General features: G+C 40.4%; 1 protein-coding gene across 1 annotated transcript in view; it reads left to right on the top strand.

Annotated features, from left to right (window-relative positions):
• AGBL1 (AGBL carboxypeptidase 1) overlaps window positions 1-20,873 on the top strand; it is a 264,749-nt gene that overhangs the window by 52,551 nt on the left and 191,325 nt on the right. The window contains exons 7-15 of the mRNA XM_068203715.1: window positions 597-805; window positions 5,558-5,723; window positions 6,661-6,737; window positions 8,873-8,989; window positions 9,983-10,584; window positions 11,841-11,924; window positions 12,958-13,044; window positions 13,381-13,529; window positions 16,737-16,824. Coding sequence (XP_068059816.1) covers window positions 597-805; window positions 5,558-5,723; window positions 6,661-6,737; window positions 8,873-8,989; window positions 9,983-10,584; window positions 11,841-11,924; window positions 12,958-13,044; window positions 13,381-13,529; window positions 16,737-16,824 — 1,579 coding nt within the window. The remainder of the gene's footprint in view (window positions 1-596; window positions 806-5,557; window positions 5,724-6,660; window positions 6,738-8,872; window positions 8,990-9,982; window positions 10,585-11,840; window positions 11,925-12,957; window positions 13,045-13,380; window positions 13,530-16,736; window positions 16,825-20,873) is intronic.

Genomic DNA, 20,873 nt, shown 5'->3' on the forward strand with positions numbered 1-20,873 from the left:
CCAAACTGCCATTGCCTGTGTTGGTGTTTTGTTAATTTTTAAGTACTGTGGGTTTCCAGAATCACTTGGTTCATGGCTTTCATTATACAGATTTTTCTGGGAATACATTTAGAAGTTAAACATAATTTCTCTGGCTGTGGCAGGACTGTACAGCCACAAGGTTTTTGAATTTGTTGATCTCAGCAAGGTGTTCTCTCAGGACTGAAGTACAGCACTGTGGTGAAGATTTTATGCTGTTGACTACTCTTACTTTATTCAGCTTTTCTCACTCCTCAGGAGCTTTGGTAGTTTCAGGAAATCTTGTAGTGCTGCAACTGGAATTAGGTTTATTAGCACTTGGAAGGAGATACAGATTTCCAGACAGGATACTGTTGTGTTTTTTGGGCTTTTTTTCCATGTAATGTTCCAAGAACATAGGTCATGTTTAGCAAACAGCATTTTAAATTAAAAAAAAAAAAAAGTTTAAAAAATATTTTTGTTTTTAACTGAGACCCTTAAGCCAGGATGAGCAGGCATTAAAGTCGGAGTTCAAGCACTGAGTAGCCACAATTACCAAACAGGAAGGAGTTTAATTCAGCCTTTTCTCTCCTTTTCAGAGTCAAACAGCCGCCGGGCAGTGAACAGAGGCTACCTGGGTGAATTGCTGAGGCTCTACCAGGACTGGCATCGCAATGATGTCTCCAACAACTACATTTACATTCGTAGGGGTCTCCTGCTCTGCCTAAAGTACATCACCAACATCCAGCTGGGCAGGGAGACTTTCCTTGGTTCCCGGGGAATGGAGATTCTCTTCACAAGTGTGCAGGTAAATGGAAGTGTGCAGGTAAAAAAAATAAATTTTTGTTTTTGAATGAGGTGGTTAGGGCTGGGTTCTACATCCCACTGCAGGAAATTCTATTGTTATATAAATTCAGGATAGGACATATAAATGAAAAAACTGATTACATTAAGAACCGTTGACTTTTACACAGTTAGTACTTTAGAAAAGCCGAAATGTTCCAGTTTAAAACATGAGACACATGGGAATTCTAGTTCATACTTTTAGTGCTTCCTTTTTCTTTCCCTGTGCATCCTGTTGCCTGCTTGGACTTCTCCTTCTGAAGAATTATACAATATAGCTATAGGGGAATTGCTTAGGTCTTTTGTGTTATTTTCCTTTACAATAACCAGATAATTCCACTCAATCAGCCTTTTAAACAAAATGCTCATTTAGCTAAGCCTTTCCTAATGAGAAACATCCATCAACAGTTTTTCAGGAGGTTAAATTTTAATCGTGTGAAACATTAATGTGAGTTCAAGAGAGCTGCCATGATCCTGCAGATGGGATGCCTATAAGGTGTAGAAAAGGCAGGCAGAGAACAGTGAGAGTTTCCTCAGTCTCTCAGCAAAATAACTTCCTTAGCTTGCTTTGAAATTAGAGAAACCCCCCTGTGTGATTCCATAGAAGTGTTTCCACTGTTCTTACTGGCTATGCGTTATCTCACTCTAAAACCATCAGAAAGAAAAGCCTGTCTCCTTCTCCCTTAAAAATCCATTGCCTTATGATTCAGTTTTATTTCTTCCCCTTTTCCATCACTGTCATGAAGGATTCTTCTGAGTCATTTCGAACCAGCAGTGTATGGGAGACTTCTGGAATTCTTCAATTTACTTTCCTCGTGAAGAATTGACCTTTTCTTTAGGTAGGATGAGGTGGCCAGAGCCAGCAGACCTCCCAAAGGATTATGGCCTCTGTTAATGAGAAGTCCCTAGTCGGAAGAGAAAGGTGAATAGGTTGGATGGAAACAGCTGCTGGAGGGTGGATGTTGGCTCCTTCCCTCTCAAGAGCCTCCCCCAGCCCTTGAAGCTTTCTGAGCTAACACCTCCTGATAGCTCAGCCTGGAGCAACTCCATGGCAAGTGCAAACGTGGGGTCACCTTGGGTGCACAACCAGGAAGTGACATACTAAGGCTCCAGTAAACACTGATAATGCTAATCCTTCCAAAGGTCAGCAGTGGAGTGGAAATGACAGCTTCAGGGGCCTCCAGTTTGCTTTTTTTTCCCAGCGTGTGCTATTAGGGAGACCTTGGACAAGAAATATCCAAGGTTAATATATTCAAAGCTCAATAGTCTCTCACTGCTTCTTTGGGATATTGTCAGTCTTGCAGTGTCTCTCCAAGACATGAAGTGTTGGCAGGAGTCTGGCAGCCCTAGGAGATCTCACTCATGCTCTTCCCTATCTAACCTGAGGTAGAGGCTGCTGCTGCCATGAAAATCTTCATTATTTTCATGAGAGAAAAATGGGGAATCTTGTCTCCTGAGATGGACAACAGGCTGTAGCAAGAAAGAAAGAGATGAAGACAGGACAAGACAAACAACTCTAAACTGGGAAAGCAATGACTTTTTGTGTGTGGACAGTATTTCAGTGCCTTTAGGGAATGCACTGCCTCTGGTGATTAACCTGGGCCAAACTCTGAGCAGCTAATGAGATTTTTAAGGTGTTAAAATCTGGCTCGAAAAGTTCTGCTGAAACTTTAAGTGATTGGTTGGTTTTTTTTGTTTTTTTTTTTTTTTTTTTTTTTTTTTTTTCTTATGCACACATATTTATTGAAATGAAAACCGTTTTGCCAAGATGGGTTTGTTTTAAACTCCAGTGAAAATTCGATTTATAAGGCTGGTTTTCAATTGAAACCTCTCTGGCTGCCTATTGTCTGGGCTGATGGACAGATGAAATACCTGAGCTTTTAATAGCCCTTAAGCTTATTTCTTTACAGGAGGAGCCAATAGTTCAAAAACTGTCACTTCACATAGATTAGAAGTGACTGCTACTCAATCTGAGGAGAGTTTAGGGATATTTTAGGGGAATTTAGAGATGTTTTGAGTTCTACTCCTACCTGGAATACAAAAATAATTATAGATAATGAAATCATTCATGGAAAGGAAGTACTTTCTGTTCCCATTCCCTTTTCCTAGCTGCTCTTAGATTTTCCTGACAGTTAAATGGTATATTCACATTAGCACTGTCTGGTTTTGTGTGCAGTGACAGAGCTGCCTACTCTGAGACAAGAAAACAGGTTTGTATGTGCTTTAGGAGATACTGCTGCATGGAATGTTATCTTGATATTTTATCACTTTTCCATCTGGTTCCTTAAGCTTGCCTTGTTTCTCTTCAGCCTTCCCTACTACTCTAGGATAATATTATCCTATATTCCATTCTCTGTTTGCCAGTAGGAGCATCAATCAGCATCACTATCTTTTGTCTTACTGTCATATTGAAACCTCCTTTTTTTTTTTCCTATATATCACACCATAAAACCTGTTCTATTCCAGATTCAGTGGAGAAAAGATTGTGTGGAGATTAAAAAGCAGATCTGAATCCAGGTTAGCTTTACATGAGTTTTCTGAGCTAAGGATTTACTCTTCCCTCATTCACATTATCCCACCACAAAATAAATGGGATAGCTTACACACCTACAGAACAGTCTCCTGTCTGCTTCCCAGGTGTCAGTAAAAAGGGCTTTTCCAATACACTGATATAATCATTTTCAGCCATTTTAAACAGTGTTACCTTAGAATCTGAGAGCACTTTATGAGCAATGAAAACAGTCCCACAAATTCCCTCTAAGGTATCTGAAGGCTTGTTTGCACTTGTGAGCTAATTTTCTGTATAGAAAGATATGACTTCCAAATAGCTTCACTAAGTAACTCCATGTGTTGGAGTTCATTGTCTGGATGAACATGCCTTGGTCTTGACTATTTAAATTCACTTGGCCATGAATTAAGATGGTTGTCCCAAGGCAGGCAATTAAACAGTCCCGCATTCACTGTTTGAGCAAAAACAGATCAGTTTTAGTAAACTAAACTAGTAGACTGTTGAGAATATTAGCCTGTTCCCACATGTAGACAAACTTTCCTAATATTTCCTTTAATAACAAGCAAACAAAGGCAACCATATGAAGGAGTGAATAAATTGAAACAGAAATAGAAACCAGTTCTCCTTGGTGTTTGCTCTACCCATAATAAAACTTTCCTCAGAGATGCTTTCATAATTTTCTTTTCTCTCCCCCTAGTTCCAAGCAGCCAGAGAACCAGAAATACATATTAAAATTCTTGTAGTGAGTCTTGTAAGCATGTCAGCTTTAGATGATTTTTTTCTAGCCTCCCTACAGGAATCCTGGTTAATCCCACTGAATCTTATAATGCCATTCAATCATACATGAGAAAACAGTAAAATCCTCCTCAACCAAAAGAACCCCAATACAGACATTTTCCTGCTCCTGATTATAACAAAGTACTTTATCACAGAATCATTTAGATTGGAAAAGGCCTTTAAGATTGAATCCAATCATTAACCCAGCATTCCCAAGTCCACCACTAAACAGTGTCACCTTTTCCTAGAAGGAGATGAGGTTAATCAGGCAGGACCTGTGATCCAGTGGTCGTTTTATGTTCTTTTTTACATTCTTTTGGCCCTCTGCATACTGAATGCTTGGATTGTCTGGTTTTTTTGTCCAGCCCAAATGCTGACTGTGGGCTGTCAGATAATGACACGAAGTATCTGTTCTCCCCTCTTGGTTGTTCCATTCTATCTCTAGCCCAGGGATGCAAAATGATGAAATGGCAGTAGAACGTATTGCAATAGTTCTCTTTTGCCTTGTAGCATATTCATGCTGCTTAAATAAGTTGCATTCCTGTTCTCATGAGCTCGGTCTTTGTTCCAAACCATTGAAGAAAACATGCTGAGAGGCAGAGTGAAAATTGTGAATTTGGGTAGAATACTGCACTTATGACTCAGTCACTCTGACGGAGGCTGTGCTTTGGGTGTGTTGTATTTGGGTAAATCCAAGGGCTGGGTTTTCTGAGAATTGCACTCACTGGTTTTAAACAACTTTGCCTTTGTGCAGCATTATCATTCCTTTATCCAAACTCCCTCTGTTATATTGAAGACATACACTGTGATGTATGAAGACATACATCATTTCTGTGATGTCTCATGGGGTCTTTCTTTAGTTCTGTGGGGATTTTAGTTTGTTTTCTTTGCAACAAAAGTCTGAGGAGCTCACTTGCACAAGAGCACAACAAAAATGCAAAATATTCTGTGTCTTCAAAGTATACCTGGGCTCTAAAAAAATCCTTACAGTTCTGTTTCCTCCTCTGGATTATAGCAGTAGAAGTTGTGGGATACTGCAATTGGTAATTATTTTATGATTAGCTAATATATAGTGATAGCTCTTGGGCCTAATGATTTAACCACAGAGAACAGAGTACAGTGGGAGTGTATTCTCAGGTACAATCATAGTGCAGTTTCCTTTATTTGTGAATATTCCAGAATTTAAGAAATACTTGAAAAGGAGTGTTGGAAAGTGATAACTAGACAAGACTATTTCAAGAGTAAACCTGTAAGTCTTATAGGACTGGAAAACCAAGATTATGACGTTTTGCTGCTGTTTATGGGTGTAACTCATGAGTGTTGTAGGGAATTATTGTTCTCACCAGAAGAATGGCTCTGCTCTGGGGATATTATGACAGGGAGGACTGTTGTAAAAGACTATTCTTAATGTAGTTCTCCTTTATTTCCTAGGACTGTTTATCTTATAAAAATCTGGATCCTATCATAACTACTGCGACTCATATTCTGAGAAAGTGCTACCCCAAGGAGCATCTGCCTGTGGTGAATGTAAGAAGTTCCTATTCCTTCCTTCTTCCTGGGAATGCCAGTGCTGAACCTCCATGTGAGGGATCTGAAGGTAACTGGCTGAAGGGTGAGTTTAGAAGGAGGAAAAGGAGCATGACATGAGAATTAACTGTAGGATCTGGAAGAGGGAGACTTGGCGTAATCCTGAGGTTTACAGTTAAAATTAATCTGATAACCTACAGTGTCACTCAGTAGGGAAGAAATTACTCCCAGGTCTTCTTGAAGATGTAAGAGTCTGTTTGGAGAATAAATGAGGGAAGATGGGAAGAAGCAATGAAAAGGAAAAAAAAATGTTCTATTATCCAAAAAAATAAAGGAGCAGAGTGGGTATAGCAGAGGCTGGAGATGCCATTGCTCCCCAGTAGCAGACAGAGACTTAATTGTGCCTGTGTATTGACTGCTTGGGGGGTAAAAATCTGCCCTGCAGCTTTTCAGTAAAGAATTGAAGGAATTATTATCCTTTTCTATTTCTAAAGTAAAAGCAGATAGCAGTCATGCTGCATGAGTAAAAGATGAGAGCTCTTGCTGGAAAGGCAGGACAGCATCTGCAGAAAAGGCTCCATGATACACAGAAGCAATTTTTGCTACATTCAATTTTCTGTGGAAGATGCTGAAATACTATAACAATCATAGCAGTAAAACACCCTAATCTAGATAATACAGATTAAGAGCATCCTGTAATATCATTGCAGCCAAGCAGAAAATCTCTGTATTGCTTTGTAAAATGAGTTGGATCCATATCATGGGGACATTTGTCATGGTTTTGAAAGGCAACGCTTGAGTCCAAGAGAACAGAGCTTTAAAAACTGGCTGAATTAGTGCCAAATTCATTTATATGAGATTAACAAATGGGATTTGCTTTAATCAGGGTTGTGGTGGGCTGTGGATTGTGTGGCACACATAGAAGAATTTACACAGATTTCTCTGTGGGGTATGAGAGAGATATTGGGTTGAACACCTTTGTCTCTGTCTCCTTCCTACTTCTGCAGGTGGTGACAGTGAAAGTGAAGGAGAGGAAGAGGCTGAAAATGACTGGGATAATGAGGATGTGGAGAGTAAAGAGGAAGTAGGTATATGAGCCATAGTTCCCATAATTATCTACATACTGGAAAATAAAACATTTTGTTGCCCATTTTGACACCCTGAAAGACTATCTAAGCAGAAAATGTAGATGTGCATGTGGTCCCACATGAACACACTACATGGACATTAGGAGGATACTTGAAAAAGGGAAAGGAGAATGCACTGACTTTCACTAAAAAGTGCCCTGCATCTATTCTATTCATTTCATGCTAGTCACCCCAGGTGGAGGCGGTTTGGTGACTTCTCTGTTCCTGCAGAGACTGCTCAGAATCACATCGACAGTCAGGGATAAATGGTGGAACTTTGATCCGCTTGGCATATGCCAGGGAAATGGCATTTAGGGAAAATTGATTTATCATCTAGGAAAGGCTAACCCTCTCTTTATTCCCATATCAGAGCATATATGGTCTGTGTGCCTACCCTGAGGAAAAGGCTAGTTATTTTAAGCCACAGCTGGTGCATTTGAACCTATATTCCCTCTTTATTTGCTGCTGCACACAGACAAATAATACAATGAATTATTCAATATTTCTCTGAATTCTCCCTTACCACTCTCCCTGCAGTGGCCTAACTGGCAAAAAAAAAAAAAAAAAAAAAAAAACAAAACAAAAAAAAAAAAAAACAAACCAAAAACAAAACAAAAAACCCAACAAAAAACCAAAAAAACAAAACCAAAAAAACAAACAAACTTCTACCAGCTGAGGATGAGGGTGTAAACTTTTTTATTGTGAAAATAAACTAGCTGATATGCAAATGTGAAATAGTGGATGCTGCTAATAAGTCTTATCCACATAAAGTGGCTTGGGAAAGCAAATTAAAGAAATGAAGTTGCAAATACAAATGATTGAGACTTCTGTGAAAGGGAGTTCTCATTACTTGCCCTGTCTTTTTCTCCTCTAATATTAAACTGATGTCACCCAGTAAAAAAAAAGGGAGTTAAACCCCCTCCCCCATTATCTGAGTGTCCTAACTTGCCCCTGGCTGGCTGGTTTTATCTGACTATTAGAGCTCGTCAAGATGCTCATTAGGAATAAGGCTGATAGTGGATTTATCTCCTTCTTTAATTAGTTATTCATTCAGCAACAGTTCCTCTATGCTTCTGAACTATTTCATTATTCATAAGGATTTACCAAGTAGATGTAAGCAGTTTTGGGGTTGTCTTTTTTTTTTTTTTTTTTGCCTAAGAGCTTTTTCTGAATATGAGTTTTAAATACTGTTTGTCTGGTTTGCTGGTCATATATCTCCTGTAAAAAAAACTTGCTAAAGGGAAAGCAAGCAAGGAATGGATAATGAACTTTCAGCTTACCCCCTTTTAATTCTGTGTAAGATCTTTTGCACAATGTTTGCTGGTATTGATGCAATTTGCAAACATTTTCACAGCTACATAACACATATCCATGCATGCTACCAACACCAACCAAACTGAAACTTGGCTCTACCCTTCCATCAGGAACTGTTCAGAGAGTTCTATGAAAATAAAAATCACCACATCAACCTTCTATTCTTTTCCATCCAAAATTTCAAGCTTCTTATGCATCAGTATGCTCTCAGTGGCAAATCTTTTCCAGCTGACCTCATGTTCCTGGCAGGTCTTCTCTGCCTTTTCATCTCTGCCCAAACAACACTTCAGACTCTGCTTTGTGACCCAAGCGTGGCTCAGGGTTTGAAATGCTGTGGGCACTGGTGCATTCAGGCAATTTTACTTTTTTCTTTTTATAACAGCTTTGGAAATGAATCTGTTTGTCAGGAGTAAATAATTTCTTTGATGGCATATGGTGGGACATAGACATGTTGAATTATTTGAATATTGCTGTAATGTAATGCCCAGTCATGAATGCCATGTTTCCATTCTTTCCTCTTGCTCCAACTTTTCCTGGTGTGGTTTTTTGGTGTTTTTCTTTTTTTTTTTTTTTTTTTTTTTTGTAATGTAGCAGCTGAATGCTTGACACAGTTTGGCTTTGGTTCTCACATCTGGTATGGGTGAGGCTGCACATTAATGCATAGCAGCCCTCGACTGTGAAAGTTTCAGATTCTGTTTTTATCCTCAATTCACTGATGGTTGAGATCGTCTCATGGGGCAGGTGTAATACATGTGCTTTTCTAATTCTGCTTTTGTAGGATTGTGACTTGGAGACAGATGTGAACAAATTGAGGTCAAAGCCAGAGCTTGACCGGCCAGAACAAGAGCTTGAAAAATATGAAGCTCTGTGTGCAGAACTTTTCCAGAATTTTCAGGTATGGTTGTAGTGCAGTTTCCTTTTTTTGTGAATATCCCAGAATTTAAAAAATACTTGAAAGGGAGTATTGACTAGTAATAGCTAGACAAGGCTATTTCAAAAGTGAATCTGTAAGTATTACAGGACTGGAAAGCCAAAGATTATGACTTTTTGCAGTAGTTTATTGGTGTGAATCATGAATGATAAAAGGAATGATGTTTGATGCACATTTGTCTGGGTGCAGATTAAGTAAGCACTGTTGAATCAATTGCCACATGAGAAATCTGTCAGATAATTTGAATCCTTGCTGGCAATTTCAACAGCAATATCAAAATCAGAATGAGATGTGAAAAGTAAATACTGTCAACTTGTGGTTTGAAGGAAGAGGAGATTGCACTGCCACTGAGTGAAATGAACAGTTCAAGTAATTTTTTTCTAGTGATGCTTGGGACAAAAAAATAAGGAATATTGCACTCATTACAAGTTTTGGAATTTAGGAGAGCTGAAAACCCTGTTTCAAATATGAATCTGAAGAAGATACCTGGGTTAATATATCTTCTTTATACAGAATATTGTGATACTGGTTGTGACCATAAGTACCATAAGTAGCCAAATGGATTAAATCATACTCCTGCATGAAGGTGGGGGTGGAGTTTTGCATGAGAGATTGGCCACCTTTACGCTCCTGTGACATTTATATTTAAAAAAAAATACCTTGCAAAGTATCTTCCCTTCTTTGTTTGAAGGATTGGTTTTGGTTGGATCATCTGGGCAAGTCATCTCCAATCAGATCCTTTTGGTTTCTGGGGATTTCTGTTGAAACAGCTTTGTGGATAGAGAAATGCTGGCAGGTGCTCCATGCACTGATTTTACTCTGGCTGTTTTATTGGTTGAGCACAGTTTTGGGAGATGTGTAAATATTTCCTCTTTTCCTCCTTGAAAGGTTTCCTCTGGAATAAGGCACAATCTGTCTGTAGTTTCTTTTAATTTCTTCTGCTTTTTAAATTTAAAGGAGCTTGAATTTGAGACTGAGGAAAAGAAGAACTTGGAGGACAGGACTGAGAGTCTTCCCTCTGCTCCCTCTCATTTCATTCCAAATGCTACTTCTGTGAAGCATCCAAATTGCAGATGGAAAAACCAAAGTGTCACAGAGATGGGACCAGATCCAGGAGAACAGGATTTCAAAGTCCCATTGCAGAGCTGGAGAAAGGAGGAGCAATGCATGTGTGATAAGAATGATGAAAAGAGAGACATTGCTGAAGAAGCCCAGGATAAAGACTTCTGTGGGGAGGAAGATCCAGCCAGGAGTCATGTGTTTGCTTTGTGCTCTCTCCTAAAAGATGCTGCTTGGTACAAAAAAATGTTTTACCCTCATTGTGAGGCCTCAATCAATCCTAGTCCTGAAGGGAGGCTGAAGAGCTCCAATATAGTTAAAAATCTTCTGGAGAAACACCAAGGGGATATCCCATTCCACAGCCCTTGTTTCTATGCAGCCAGGGCCACATGTGTGAAGTCCATCCCAGGCTACAGAGAGCTGGCATTCCCGGATTTCTGGGGTCACCAGCCACCTCCTTACAGCAAGCCCGTGCTGGAGCGCAAGCATGCGGTCCAAAGGTGATTGTGCTTTAATGGAGTGACCACACTGAGAGCTCTTGGGCTCAAAACTGGCTTATGTAGGTTCTGACTCTAACACTCTGAATGCCTTAGGAAGTTGTTGAACAAATTTTTTGCAGCCCAGTTATTTGCCTCAATTGATCAATAAATTAATCCATATATCTAAAATTGTGATGGGAGTCTAAGTTGGGTTGTGAACCTTGTTAGAACACAAATGAGAACAAGTCCATTTTAGAGATGGAGAAGCCTCTGTGTCCTTGTGAGATATGTTTTTACCTTCAATCTTACTCTTTATTCAGCCACCTTTAGTGCTTGCAGCATTGGTCACATCTGATTCTTTCAGGGAAAATCCCATCTGTCCTTTCAGAAAGGACCTCTCATTATTTAGGTGCTCAGATGAGTGGGAAGCTGTGTTCTGAAGTTGTGCTGGGAGAGAAAGCTCTTATAACTAGATTTTTTTGACTTGACATAGTCTTATATTCAATGACTTTATATTTCTTTTTAGTGGCCTAGGGGATTATTAGCAGGCAGCAAAGATGGTGGATTCTATGCTAAACTTTAGAGTTGATCAACTAATGGCATTTGTTAAAACCACTGATTTCTGACTGCTAGGAGAATAATTCTTTCTGCAGTAAGTATATAAGCTAGAAATCTTATTTAGAGGGAACATCACTCTACCATCTTCTTTCACTGTTGCTCTAAAAGCTCTGCTTTTATGGCTACAACAACATGTGTAACTGTACAGCTGAAATGGGACTAATCATATCATGCTTCAAGGCATAATATGATTGCTTCAAAGGTCAGGAAGAAAATCTGGTATTCCACATTTGATCATCCTTAGGGATGAGAGCAGCTCTGTTTAATAATGAGTAGAAATCAGCTTGACTTATAGTCAATATTCACTATGAGTCAGACTAGTAGGTTTTTAAGTAACGGCAGATATTTCCTCACAGGGTAAGAGTGGCTTCTTGGGGGTTGGCATTGACTGGGAAGAACTGAAGATAAATCAAATTTGACTCAATCCAGTAGTGAATAAATAATCTCCCAGAATCAGTCATTTAACCCAAAAGGCAACTTCTTGTAATGGGGATGGAGCAGAAGTGTTCATGATGGGGAAAAGAGTTCACCTGGAATTAGCAAATGGAAGTCCTTTCCAGTCCTTAAAAAGAATTTCCTAAGACTCTTTCTAGAAGAATATATCAAAATTTCTCACACTGTCATGACATTTTGCTGATTTGCTGCTTTCTTTTTCCCAGGGACAAAGTCCTTGATGATGTTCGCCGCCTAATCCAGCCGGGGGATTTGATAGGAAGAACTGTGTTTGATTTAGATGATCTCAGGTGGGTCACTTAAATGAGGGCTGCAACCAGGTACACTGTCACTGCTGTCATTGAGCTCAGTTTACTTGATCAGCTGTGATAAATGCAAAGTAACAGGAGGTAAAGGCCTAACAGAAAATATCCAGGAGGGGTAGATTGTTTCTAGGTGACTCCAGGGAAGGGATCTGTTGTGGAAGCCACAGGAGTAGGAAATCAGAACTTTTAGATAGAACAAGAAAATCCATACATCAAAGGGACTGTAGGTTGTCCCTGGATCTGTCTGCATTGCATGCAGTGATCTGGAACAGAGAAGTGAAGACCAGTGCTGGGAACTGTACTGACAAATCCATCTTCTCCAGCCCCTGTGGCAGAATTTCCCCTTGACTGTCTGCACAGCCAGTGTCACAGGCTGTAGATGTACTCTGTTTCATAAGTGTGGCACTCACACAGCACTTTAAAAAAAACCCTGAAACATCTGGCCTTGTGAAAGCTTTAAGCACTGAACTATGGTCTGTGAGAAGATTTAGCACTGGGCAGTTGAGAGGGTCCCAAATTTTAAAGAAATTGTATTCAGAGGAAGGATAGGTGACTTGGAGGACATTCTTTGGAGTAAAAAAGAGGTGAGAGTTTGAGGTATGAGAAAGTTATGAAGTTGCTTAGGATGAATTTAAGGGTTTCTAAGCAGTTGGCAAAAGAAACTATAGATGAAGGAAGAGTAAATATAGAGTAATTGCATAAAGCTGCCTTCTGCAATTAATGAAATAATTGGAATAGTCCAGTGGGAAAGTAACTGGAATAAAGAAAGCAAACATGGACAGTGACAAAAGAGAGTATTGGAAAAAGAAAAGATGTGATTTAGAATTATTAAGCAGGAGTAGAGAGAAAAGTTACATTGGATAGGCAGGTTATGGATTTGCTCACCTCCTCCTTTTTCCCAGGGTCTTGTTTATTAAAAAAAAAAATATTAAAGCAAATTTTAGCATAGAAAAGGTCCTGGGGAAGACTTGTCTTTGAAGCAATCTGCTACAGGTATCCTTGCTTTGCTTTGCAGCAGTCTCTCAAGCCCAGCTGCTCCAGGCTGTCTGACATTTTTCTCCAAGTTTGAGTCGGGAAACCTTCGGAAGGCGATCCAAGTGCGTGAGTAAGTACCCCTGCATAGAGGTGTCCCAGCCTGCCTGCTGCTGTGACCACAGCATGGGATGGTGGCCTTCTGCTGGGTTTGCAAAGGGTCAGCCAGGGAAGCAGGTTAGATGATGTGGAGCTTATTATGCCTTCTAACACCTGCATGTCATGGAAGGAACACGATTAAGAAAATAAAGGTCAAAATATTTTGACTATTATAGTGTGAGTATTTAATGGTGTTTGATGGTGATGCTCACAAAATATCAATCAATTTGACTGCATATCCTGCTCTCAGCATGTTCAGTGGCAGTCAGGGGGTGTTCATGGACACTGCTTCCATTATTTCCCTTTATAGGTTTGAGTATGACCTAATTATGAATGCAGATGTGAACAGCAACCAGCACCACCAGTGGTTCTACTTCGAGGTCCGTGACATGAAGTCGGTGGTTCCCTATCGCTTCAACATCATCAACTGTGAGAAGTCCAACAGCCAGTTTAATTATGGTATGAGCCTTTGGGGAACTGGGGCAGCCTTCTCTTCACAAGAATATCTTTTTAATGCTGTAAAGTTTTCAAACTTTCTGTGTCTATAAGGGAGACTGTAAATTCAATCTTATCTGCCCTGAAGTCCACTGAAAAAGTCACTTTAGATTTGTCAAGGAACCTTTGTCTATCCTCAGGATGACTGAGGAGGAAACTGAATATTGAGACTTGGAAGAGGATTTGAAGGGGGAAGTAAACATACTGTTGTGTTTATAGACCAGAACTGAAGAAGACTGGCACTAGGGATGGGAGAGCTGGGGGGAAAGACAATCAGTTGGAACTGAATGAGCAGCATAGGATTGGAAAGTACTTCTAAGATTTAAATAAATGTGATAATCCTCAAACAAATATTCATGATTCTTTGGTTTTATCTAGTAAGACATCTTTGGACCTACTGAACTTTCTGTTGATATTAATGATGATAAATTCTGTTCCTTGCTGTCCTTGAGCTCCTGTCATGGTTCAGGAGGAAGGCAGAATTGTTCAGAAACAGGCAAGGCAAATCCCATCTTTCAATGCCCATTTTAGAAAGAAATTATTTCTTGTGCAAGGAGACTGTGAATTGAATTCTTAGCTGGCATGGGCTGGGGGTTTTTCTGGTTTGTTTCCATGGATGTCTGTTAATTAACACCAGCTCAAGACCTGGTTCAGAATGTTTAAGTCCATAATATTAGACTTTGCATTCCTCTGAAGCCCTGTGGCTGCAGCCTCTAGCATCACCAGGACGACTCTCTGAGGATCAATGTACCCATAACAAACAGCCTTAGGAGTTGGAATCACTTGTATGTGTGAAACTGGCTGGATGAGTGATGTGACAAATTAAAAGGCATTTACTCTTTAACCCAAAGGGCTGAAGTTCAAGTAGTCAGACAGACCCTAATTGAATTCTTTTGGTCATCTTATACTGCTCACCTGAATTATCAAACATTTCAGTGTGGTAGGAGCCTAAAAATGAAGGATGTTGATGTCCTATTTAAAACCACAATGCAATTGCTGATGTAGCCCCTAGTGCCTTCACTCTTGTAGCCAGAGATTCAGACTATTATTGGTGGAAGGTTGTTATCTGCTAGTTTGGCTGTTGTCAGCATTTATAATCTAATTTTGTGTACCTGAAACTGCACATGACTCATATGTTCAAGCATGCAATGAATAATATATTTGGAAGAGAAATGTGAAAATACCATCTGGACTAAGGAGGGAGGCTAAGCCATGGCTTGCTTTTGGATGGCTTGTTTGAGGGGTTGGCTATTAGCAATTCCTCTGTGGGTTCCTTCTGCTGCTCTGTGAAGCTCCAGCTTTTCTGGGTTGGCTGAGCAAGGCTCACTAACCCTTCCAGCACATGCAGAGCATTTACACAGAGCAGTGGTAAGAGAATGCTGTTTGTTTGTCACATTCCCTCTGCACCTTCCTGGGCTAATGCCCACACTCTGAGACAAAAAGTCTGCAGTTGTGATGTAGTGCCAAAGTGCCCTGGGTGGCAATTCTTTGCAGCTCCTGGTTACTCGTCTGGTTTGATTTTTCCCATTTGCTCTTGGTTAGATGGCACTGTGTGACTTTCAAATCAGCAGAAAGGATTTTTAATGAAATAGTTGTGGCCAGGAGCAGAGCAACACAGGAGGCACAGCCTCCACCTCTCTTCTTCCCCCTCTTTCACTAACTTATTCTGCCATGGGAGATTTTATCAGAACCCTGATTTCAGTTTGTTTTCTAAAACTGAGCATTTCCACAGGGGAAGTAAAAAGGAAAAACTGATTTTTTTTTTTTTTTTTTTATTAGAATGTGATGGCAGACTAGTATCAACCATTGCTCTGAGACAATTTTGTGTGCGAGTCCTTTGGACTCAGAAGGGCAGGAGCTGGCATTCAGGATAGCAAGAGCCCTGCAGACACTGAGCCTCACATCCCTTCCCTGATCAAATGGGCAACTGGACAGGCACGTGTCTCTCAAAATTCGTGGTGGCCATGTCCTGGTACCAAACACAGAATTGCCTCTTGTACATAACTCACAGCACAGGTTCAGAAAACAGCATTATGAGGCTGCTGCTGGCTGTGGGGGGTTAGTGCTGCCCCACAGCACAGCCCAAGGTGAGCTGGAAAGGCATTGCTGCTGATGTTTCCTGGCTCTAATGGTGCTGGGGAGTTTAACAGAGAAACCCAAAGGAAGAAGTGAACTGAATAGCTGTCAACAGATGTGTCATCAGTATTAATGATTTTCAAGTATTTTCAAGTATTAATGATCACCTATCCCCAGCACAAAAACAGCCAAGAGAGAAGGCTTGAGGGGCAACTTTATCAACATGCAAAAATAATTGGGAGGGCATTTTTCTCTTTCTTAAGTGTGCTTTCACAGAAGTGGTGCCAGCATCATTGCTGGGCTCAGCTGTGGCTGTGCTGGGTCTGCTAGAGCTGCTGACAGGAGCCTCCCCTGCTGCCCCTGGCCAGGGACACCCTGTGCAGAGAGCTCAGCATCCTCACCCTGCTCTAAAGAGCAGGCAGGTGTGTGAAATTGATACAAAATCTCCCTGCAGGTGGGCTGTCTTCATGGAGCTGTGAGTAATGGACATGCAACTCAGATCAGATAAAGCCTTACCTCTCAGGGCATGAAATGGTAATATTTTGGAGGTCAGGAAGAGGTCATGCTCTGGGATAATGCAGTACAAAGATAGATGCTATTGTTATCAGCATTTATGATGCTTAGGTGTTATTTAGGACTAATAGTAAGTTTAAAACCTTGTAGTTTTGCTTGCTGATTTTGGAAGGCAGGTTTCTGGATGCAACACAGATCTCTGATACTGTGGTAGGATTAAGAGTTCAATAATAGTGCAGCCAAGCATAAAATATTAGACTAACCAAATTACTGATTTTGTTGATGCCTTCATTCATAATTTCTTTCCCTTCCTCTGTCTGTAAACAAAATGGTTTGCAAAGGCCAGAAGAATAATTTGTTTTTTAATAAACTCCATTCAGCTCATTTCTTCTGGAGGGACTTTTTGTACAGATGTGGCTGTCTTAGAACAAAACACAGAGCTTTGGGAATGTATTTGCTCTGCATAAACTATCAGTAGAGAGAGCACAGACAAAATAATGATGCTTCTTCTTTAGCCTTTCCTTCCTGCTCCTGTCTTTTCCAGCCAGGGAAGTCACATCACCTGAAACTTTTTTTCTGTAGGCATGCAGCTGGTCATGTACTCAGTGAGGGAAGCTCTCCAGGGCAGGCCTCGCTGGATTCGGGCAGGCCAGGAGATCTGCTACTACAAGTAAGTGCACTTCTGGTGAAGAATTTGTGCCTTCCTTTTTCTGTTTCCTTCCTGTTAACTGCACTGATGTCATGAGCCTCTTGCCACCAGTGCCCCCTATTTCAAATGTCTCTAAATTGGTGCTGGCTCAATGTGTTGTGTGCTTCCACCCTCAGACAACAGCCACTAGTGAGATCTCACTCTTAGATGCTGGGGAATATGCAGAACCCCCTTGCCCAGGAGGAAGGAGAAGGAAAGGAGTAGTAGTGTAGTTGTTTTTTCCCCTGGCTGGGAAGAAAAGAGCTGGATGGGATCTTTGTTTTTCTGTTGCATACTCAGACTTTTGTAAGAGATATAGGAGCTGAGGAGCCAATGAGCGGGTTGAACATACAACGGTGGTGTAAAGGAATCCTGACAAGCTCAGTGCTGATAATTGTGTAAGTTCCCTTTTTCAGGCTGCTTTTGCAGTGTGCCAGAGCCTCAGAAGAAGTTGTCCCAATTTCTGTTGGATTTTTTTTTTCAGGGGTGGGGTGGGGAGGGGTTGAAGGTGCAGATTATCCTCTTTCAGCCTAGCATCCATCTTCAGCAATTTGAGTAGCTATTTTATTTTGTTTCAGGTACACTTTGCTGGCCTTCATGCACCTGACCTTAACCTTTTCTACCTCTAGAGCTCACGTGTGTGGTTCAGTGGTTTCCCTTTACATGCCTGTAATCTCTGACTTCTCTGAGTATGGGCAGACTTTTCATGCTGGATAACATTGCAGTGGCTTCCCATATCATTAGCAAGGCAGCTATTGTGCAGTGATTAAACAGCAGCTGACTTCCAAGATTAAGCCATGATTGTACAATTAAGCCTGTAATCAGATTCTTGTTCAGAATATATGAGAGAATTGTTTTATTGATTTGGAATATTCTGTGTTTTCTAGCTGTACATTGAATTATATGTCAACATAATCATCTAGGATAAGTACTCATTTATTCAGTGCTCCTGGTTCTCACATATTTTTGTATACACAAGAATGTGCATGCACACACAAATACATTTTCACCTCTAGTGAAACTTTAATGTCTTTATTTCAGTGATTATAAAAAGGTTTCTCAGTCATTAGAAGTTGTAGGGGGGAGGAATGTGAAACTAGTGTGGTTGGAGCTGCTCAGGCTTTGTCTCAGAAGAGAAGGAGATGGGATTGCTACAGTGATATCACACTGCCAGTATTTTGGAGAAAGAGCTCACTTCAGTTCTATTCACTCTGGTCACAGGTATCCTAAGGTGAGGCTGCATATTTTGAAGGGAATCTCATCCAATTATTTTTACCAGGAGTTATTATTAATTATGGGAAAACAGTGATACACTTTCAAAAATACAGAGGAACCCAGGCATGCCTTTAATTGCTTTTGCAGCAGGGCCTTTGCTGAGAGACACCTCTGAGCTGAAGGAGAGGGGGAGGAAAATCTCATTGATGAGATGTCTGTGTGAAGCAGGTTGGCTGATCTTTGGCATTCATCTTCCCTGTGGATGGGGTAGTTTACTCATAAAGATGAATGTTGTGGCACAGCTGTGTCACTGTGTTCCTTTCTCATATGTCTCACTAGAGTTTTTATGTTGTGGAGAATATTAGCAGAGCTCTTGTCAGAAAGTAGCTGAGTGACACTTCTGCTCTATTTTATTGTCTCTCTGTGAAGTGACAGGATACACCCATGATAAACAGTTGCAGTTACAATAAGATCATCTAATTCTCTTGCTGCCTTGGCAGCTTTTATGCACTGAATAATATCCCTTTCTGGCAAATTATTTAAGGAATAAAGGCTGAGTGTTGAATTGGTGGCAATGTGCTTGTGCCTTTGGTTTCATGGCTCATTCTAAGCATATTATCTAACCTCCAGCTTTTTCAGACAGTAGTCAGGTCAGATAGTTATGAGGCACATGGAGTGTTTTGTTCTCACACCAGCACTAAAAACTTGGCTGTTTAGTGATTATAACCATGTCAGAACTAGGCCTTCTCTTTTCTTTATAATCACATTATATGAAATAAACATAACATTAGCAGGTCACTTCTGAGCTCTAATGATATCTGTGAATTGGTGAGACATCAGCCTCACTCTAAGAGCACCTGGCCTTTGCAGTGTGACTGAGCACCTTAATGGCACAATGGCTGGGGGAATATTCTACTTCAGCTGGGATTCTGCCTGAAATATTGACAACAAAAATATCTTATCACAGATTTCCCCTTTGGAAAGGAAGTTGTGTTGTGCATTTTCTGCTTTCCAATGTGGCAGACCCTAAAATAACAGCCAGGCCCAGTAAATTGTTAAATACTGCTTTTTGTAGTATGAATCAGGGTGTTACTAAAGTGTCTTGAACCTAATAACCACAACTAGAGATGTAAAGTCCAGACATGGAAAATGAGGACACCAAACTCCAGGTGGGAAGTATTTTGGACCAAGGGAATACATCAACAGATTAAAAGAGAGAAACGTTTTTCTTTCCATTTGAACTGTGTTTTGAAGTGGCCCAGAAGTTTGGGATATTGACACTTTCTTTGGCCATTTTAGTCTAAGCTGAAAATGCCATATTCCATCATCTAACAGTACTAGAGTACATGTAGTACTAAAATACATTTAGTATTTTACTGTCGACTATGACACGAAATAACTCACATATTCATGCTAGATGTAAAAGAGGGAAAAAAGAGTAAAAGGAGGGAACTTTATTTCTGACCTTGCAATGTATAGAATTCTAAAATTGGCAGTGGATTGGAGGATGAAGCTGCCACCTCTCCAACCACACTGGTCAAACCAACAGTCTATTAATTCTCTCCTCTCACAAAGAAGAATGTAAGCCAATCATTATTTACATGAACAGTGTGAGGAACTCTAGTAGAAATATGTAAACATCAGAAGGTATAGAAAACTTTTAGAAGAACTTTTAAAAGAACAGGGTGACATTTCACAATACTAGATGCTGCAGATAGGAAGTCTAAAGATCAGATGGCCAAGAGATATTGCTCCTGAATCACTTGGTGCTTTTGAATTCTGCAGTTACCACCCAGCTCCTTTCCTGCCTGCATCTTTGTCCAAGCTGCTTTACTGGCCTATGTCTGTTTCTCCCCCTACAAAGGGTGGAAAATTAGAGTCACTTATCTGCCACCTAAAGAATGGAATAGATAAATGGGGAAGCATGTTTTAATCAGATCGTATTTGCAAAGATTTTTTTTTTCAAGTTCAGAAAATTATCTTACAGAGTAAGAGATAAGTAGTAGTATTAATTAACTCTTCATCACTGCTATGCTGGAAATATAATACTCGTGCATTTTTTTTTTCCTGAAGGAGAGCAGCAAGCAAAGTGATTTCACTACTACAAAGTGACTGAAAGGCACAGTAGATACAGCTTATGTGTTCATTGAGAAAACGACACTTGGGTCTCTTTTTTCCTCTCCAATAACCAGTGTGTTGGCTTCTAGGAAGCATGAGAGACTCCACATGTTTCTGAAAGAGGATACAAGGTAGTGGGACCAGATGTTGCCAGAGTCTTTTATTCCTTTCCTTTCCTTTGCTTGTTACTTTAGGCTCCATGCTGATATTGTAGGGTGTTGTGATGAAAAAGTGGTGAGGAACTAAAAAGCATCAATCTGGTGGAGGAAAAAGGAAGCAATGGAGTTATTTTGGCTTGACAGCAGTGGGAGAAGAGGGAGGCACAGAAGAAAAATGGGGTTTTTTTTAGGTTTCTTTCAAAAATATTCAGAGCTACTGCTTTGTATGGCGGATTGTGAGGAGACCAGATTATATACAGTAAAAGTATATGATCATTTACACTGCTTACACAAAAGGATTTTTCTTTTCACTGCAAGAGTGAAGAATATTGAAGCCTCCCATAGCTACCTGTAAACTTGCTGCTACTGCCAGATAGCTTGCTATGGATTGAAGCAGGTGTCAAGAAGTGATTCAAAAGTCTGGGAGTGTCTTTTCTGGGTGGGTAGTTGGGTGGAACAGCAGAGATGCTGGGAACAAGGATGAAATGTGCTGCTGAGCAGTGCTGTGAGAGCATCCCTGCCCTGGGGATCGTGTCTGAG

This window comes from Anomalospiza imberbis, chromosome 13 (genome assembly GCF_031753505.1).
Source record: "Anomalospiza imberbis isolate Cuckoo-Finch-1a 21T00152 chromosome 13, ASM3175350v1, whole genome shotgun sequence".
Classification (NCBI taxonomy): Eukaryota; Metazoa; Chordata; class Aves; order Passeriformes; family Viduidae; genus Anomalospiza; species Anomalospiza imberbis.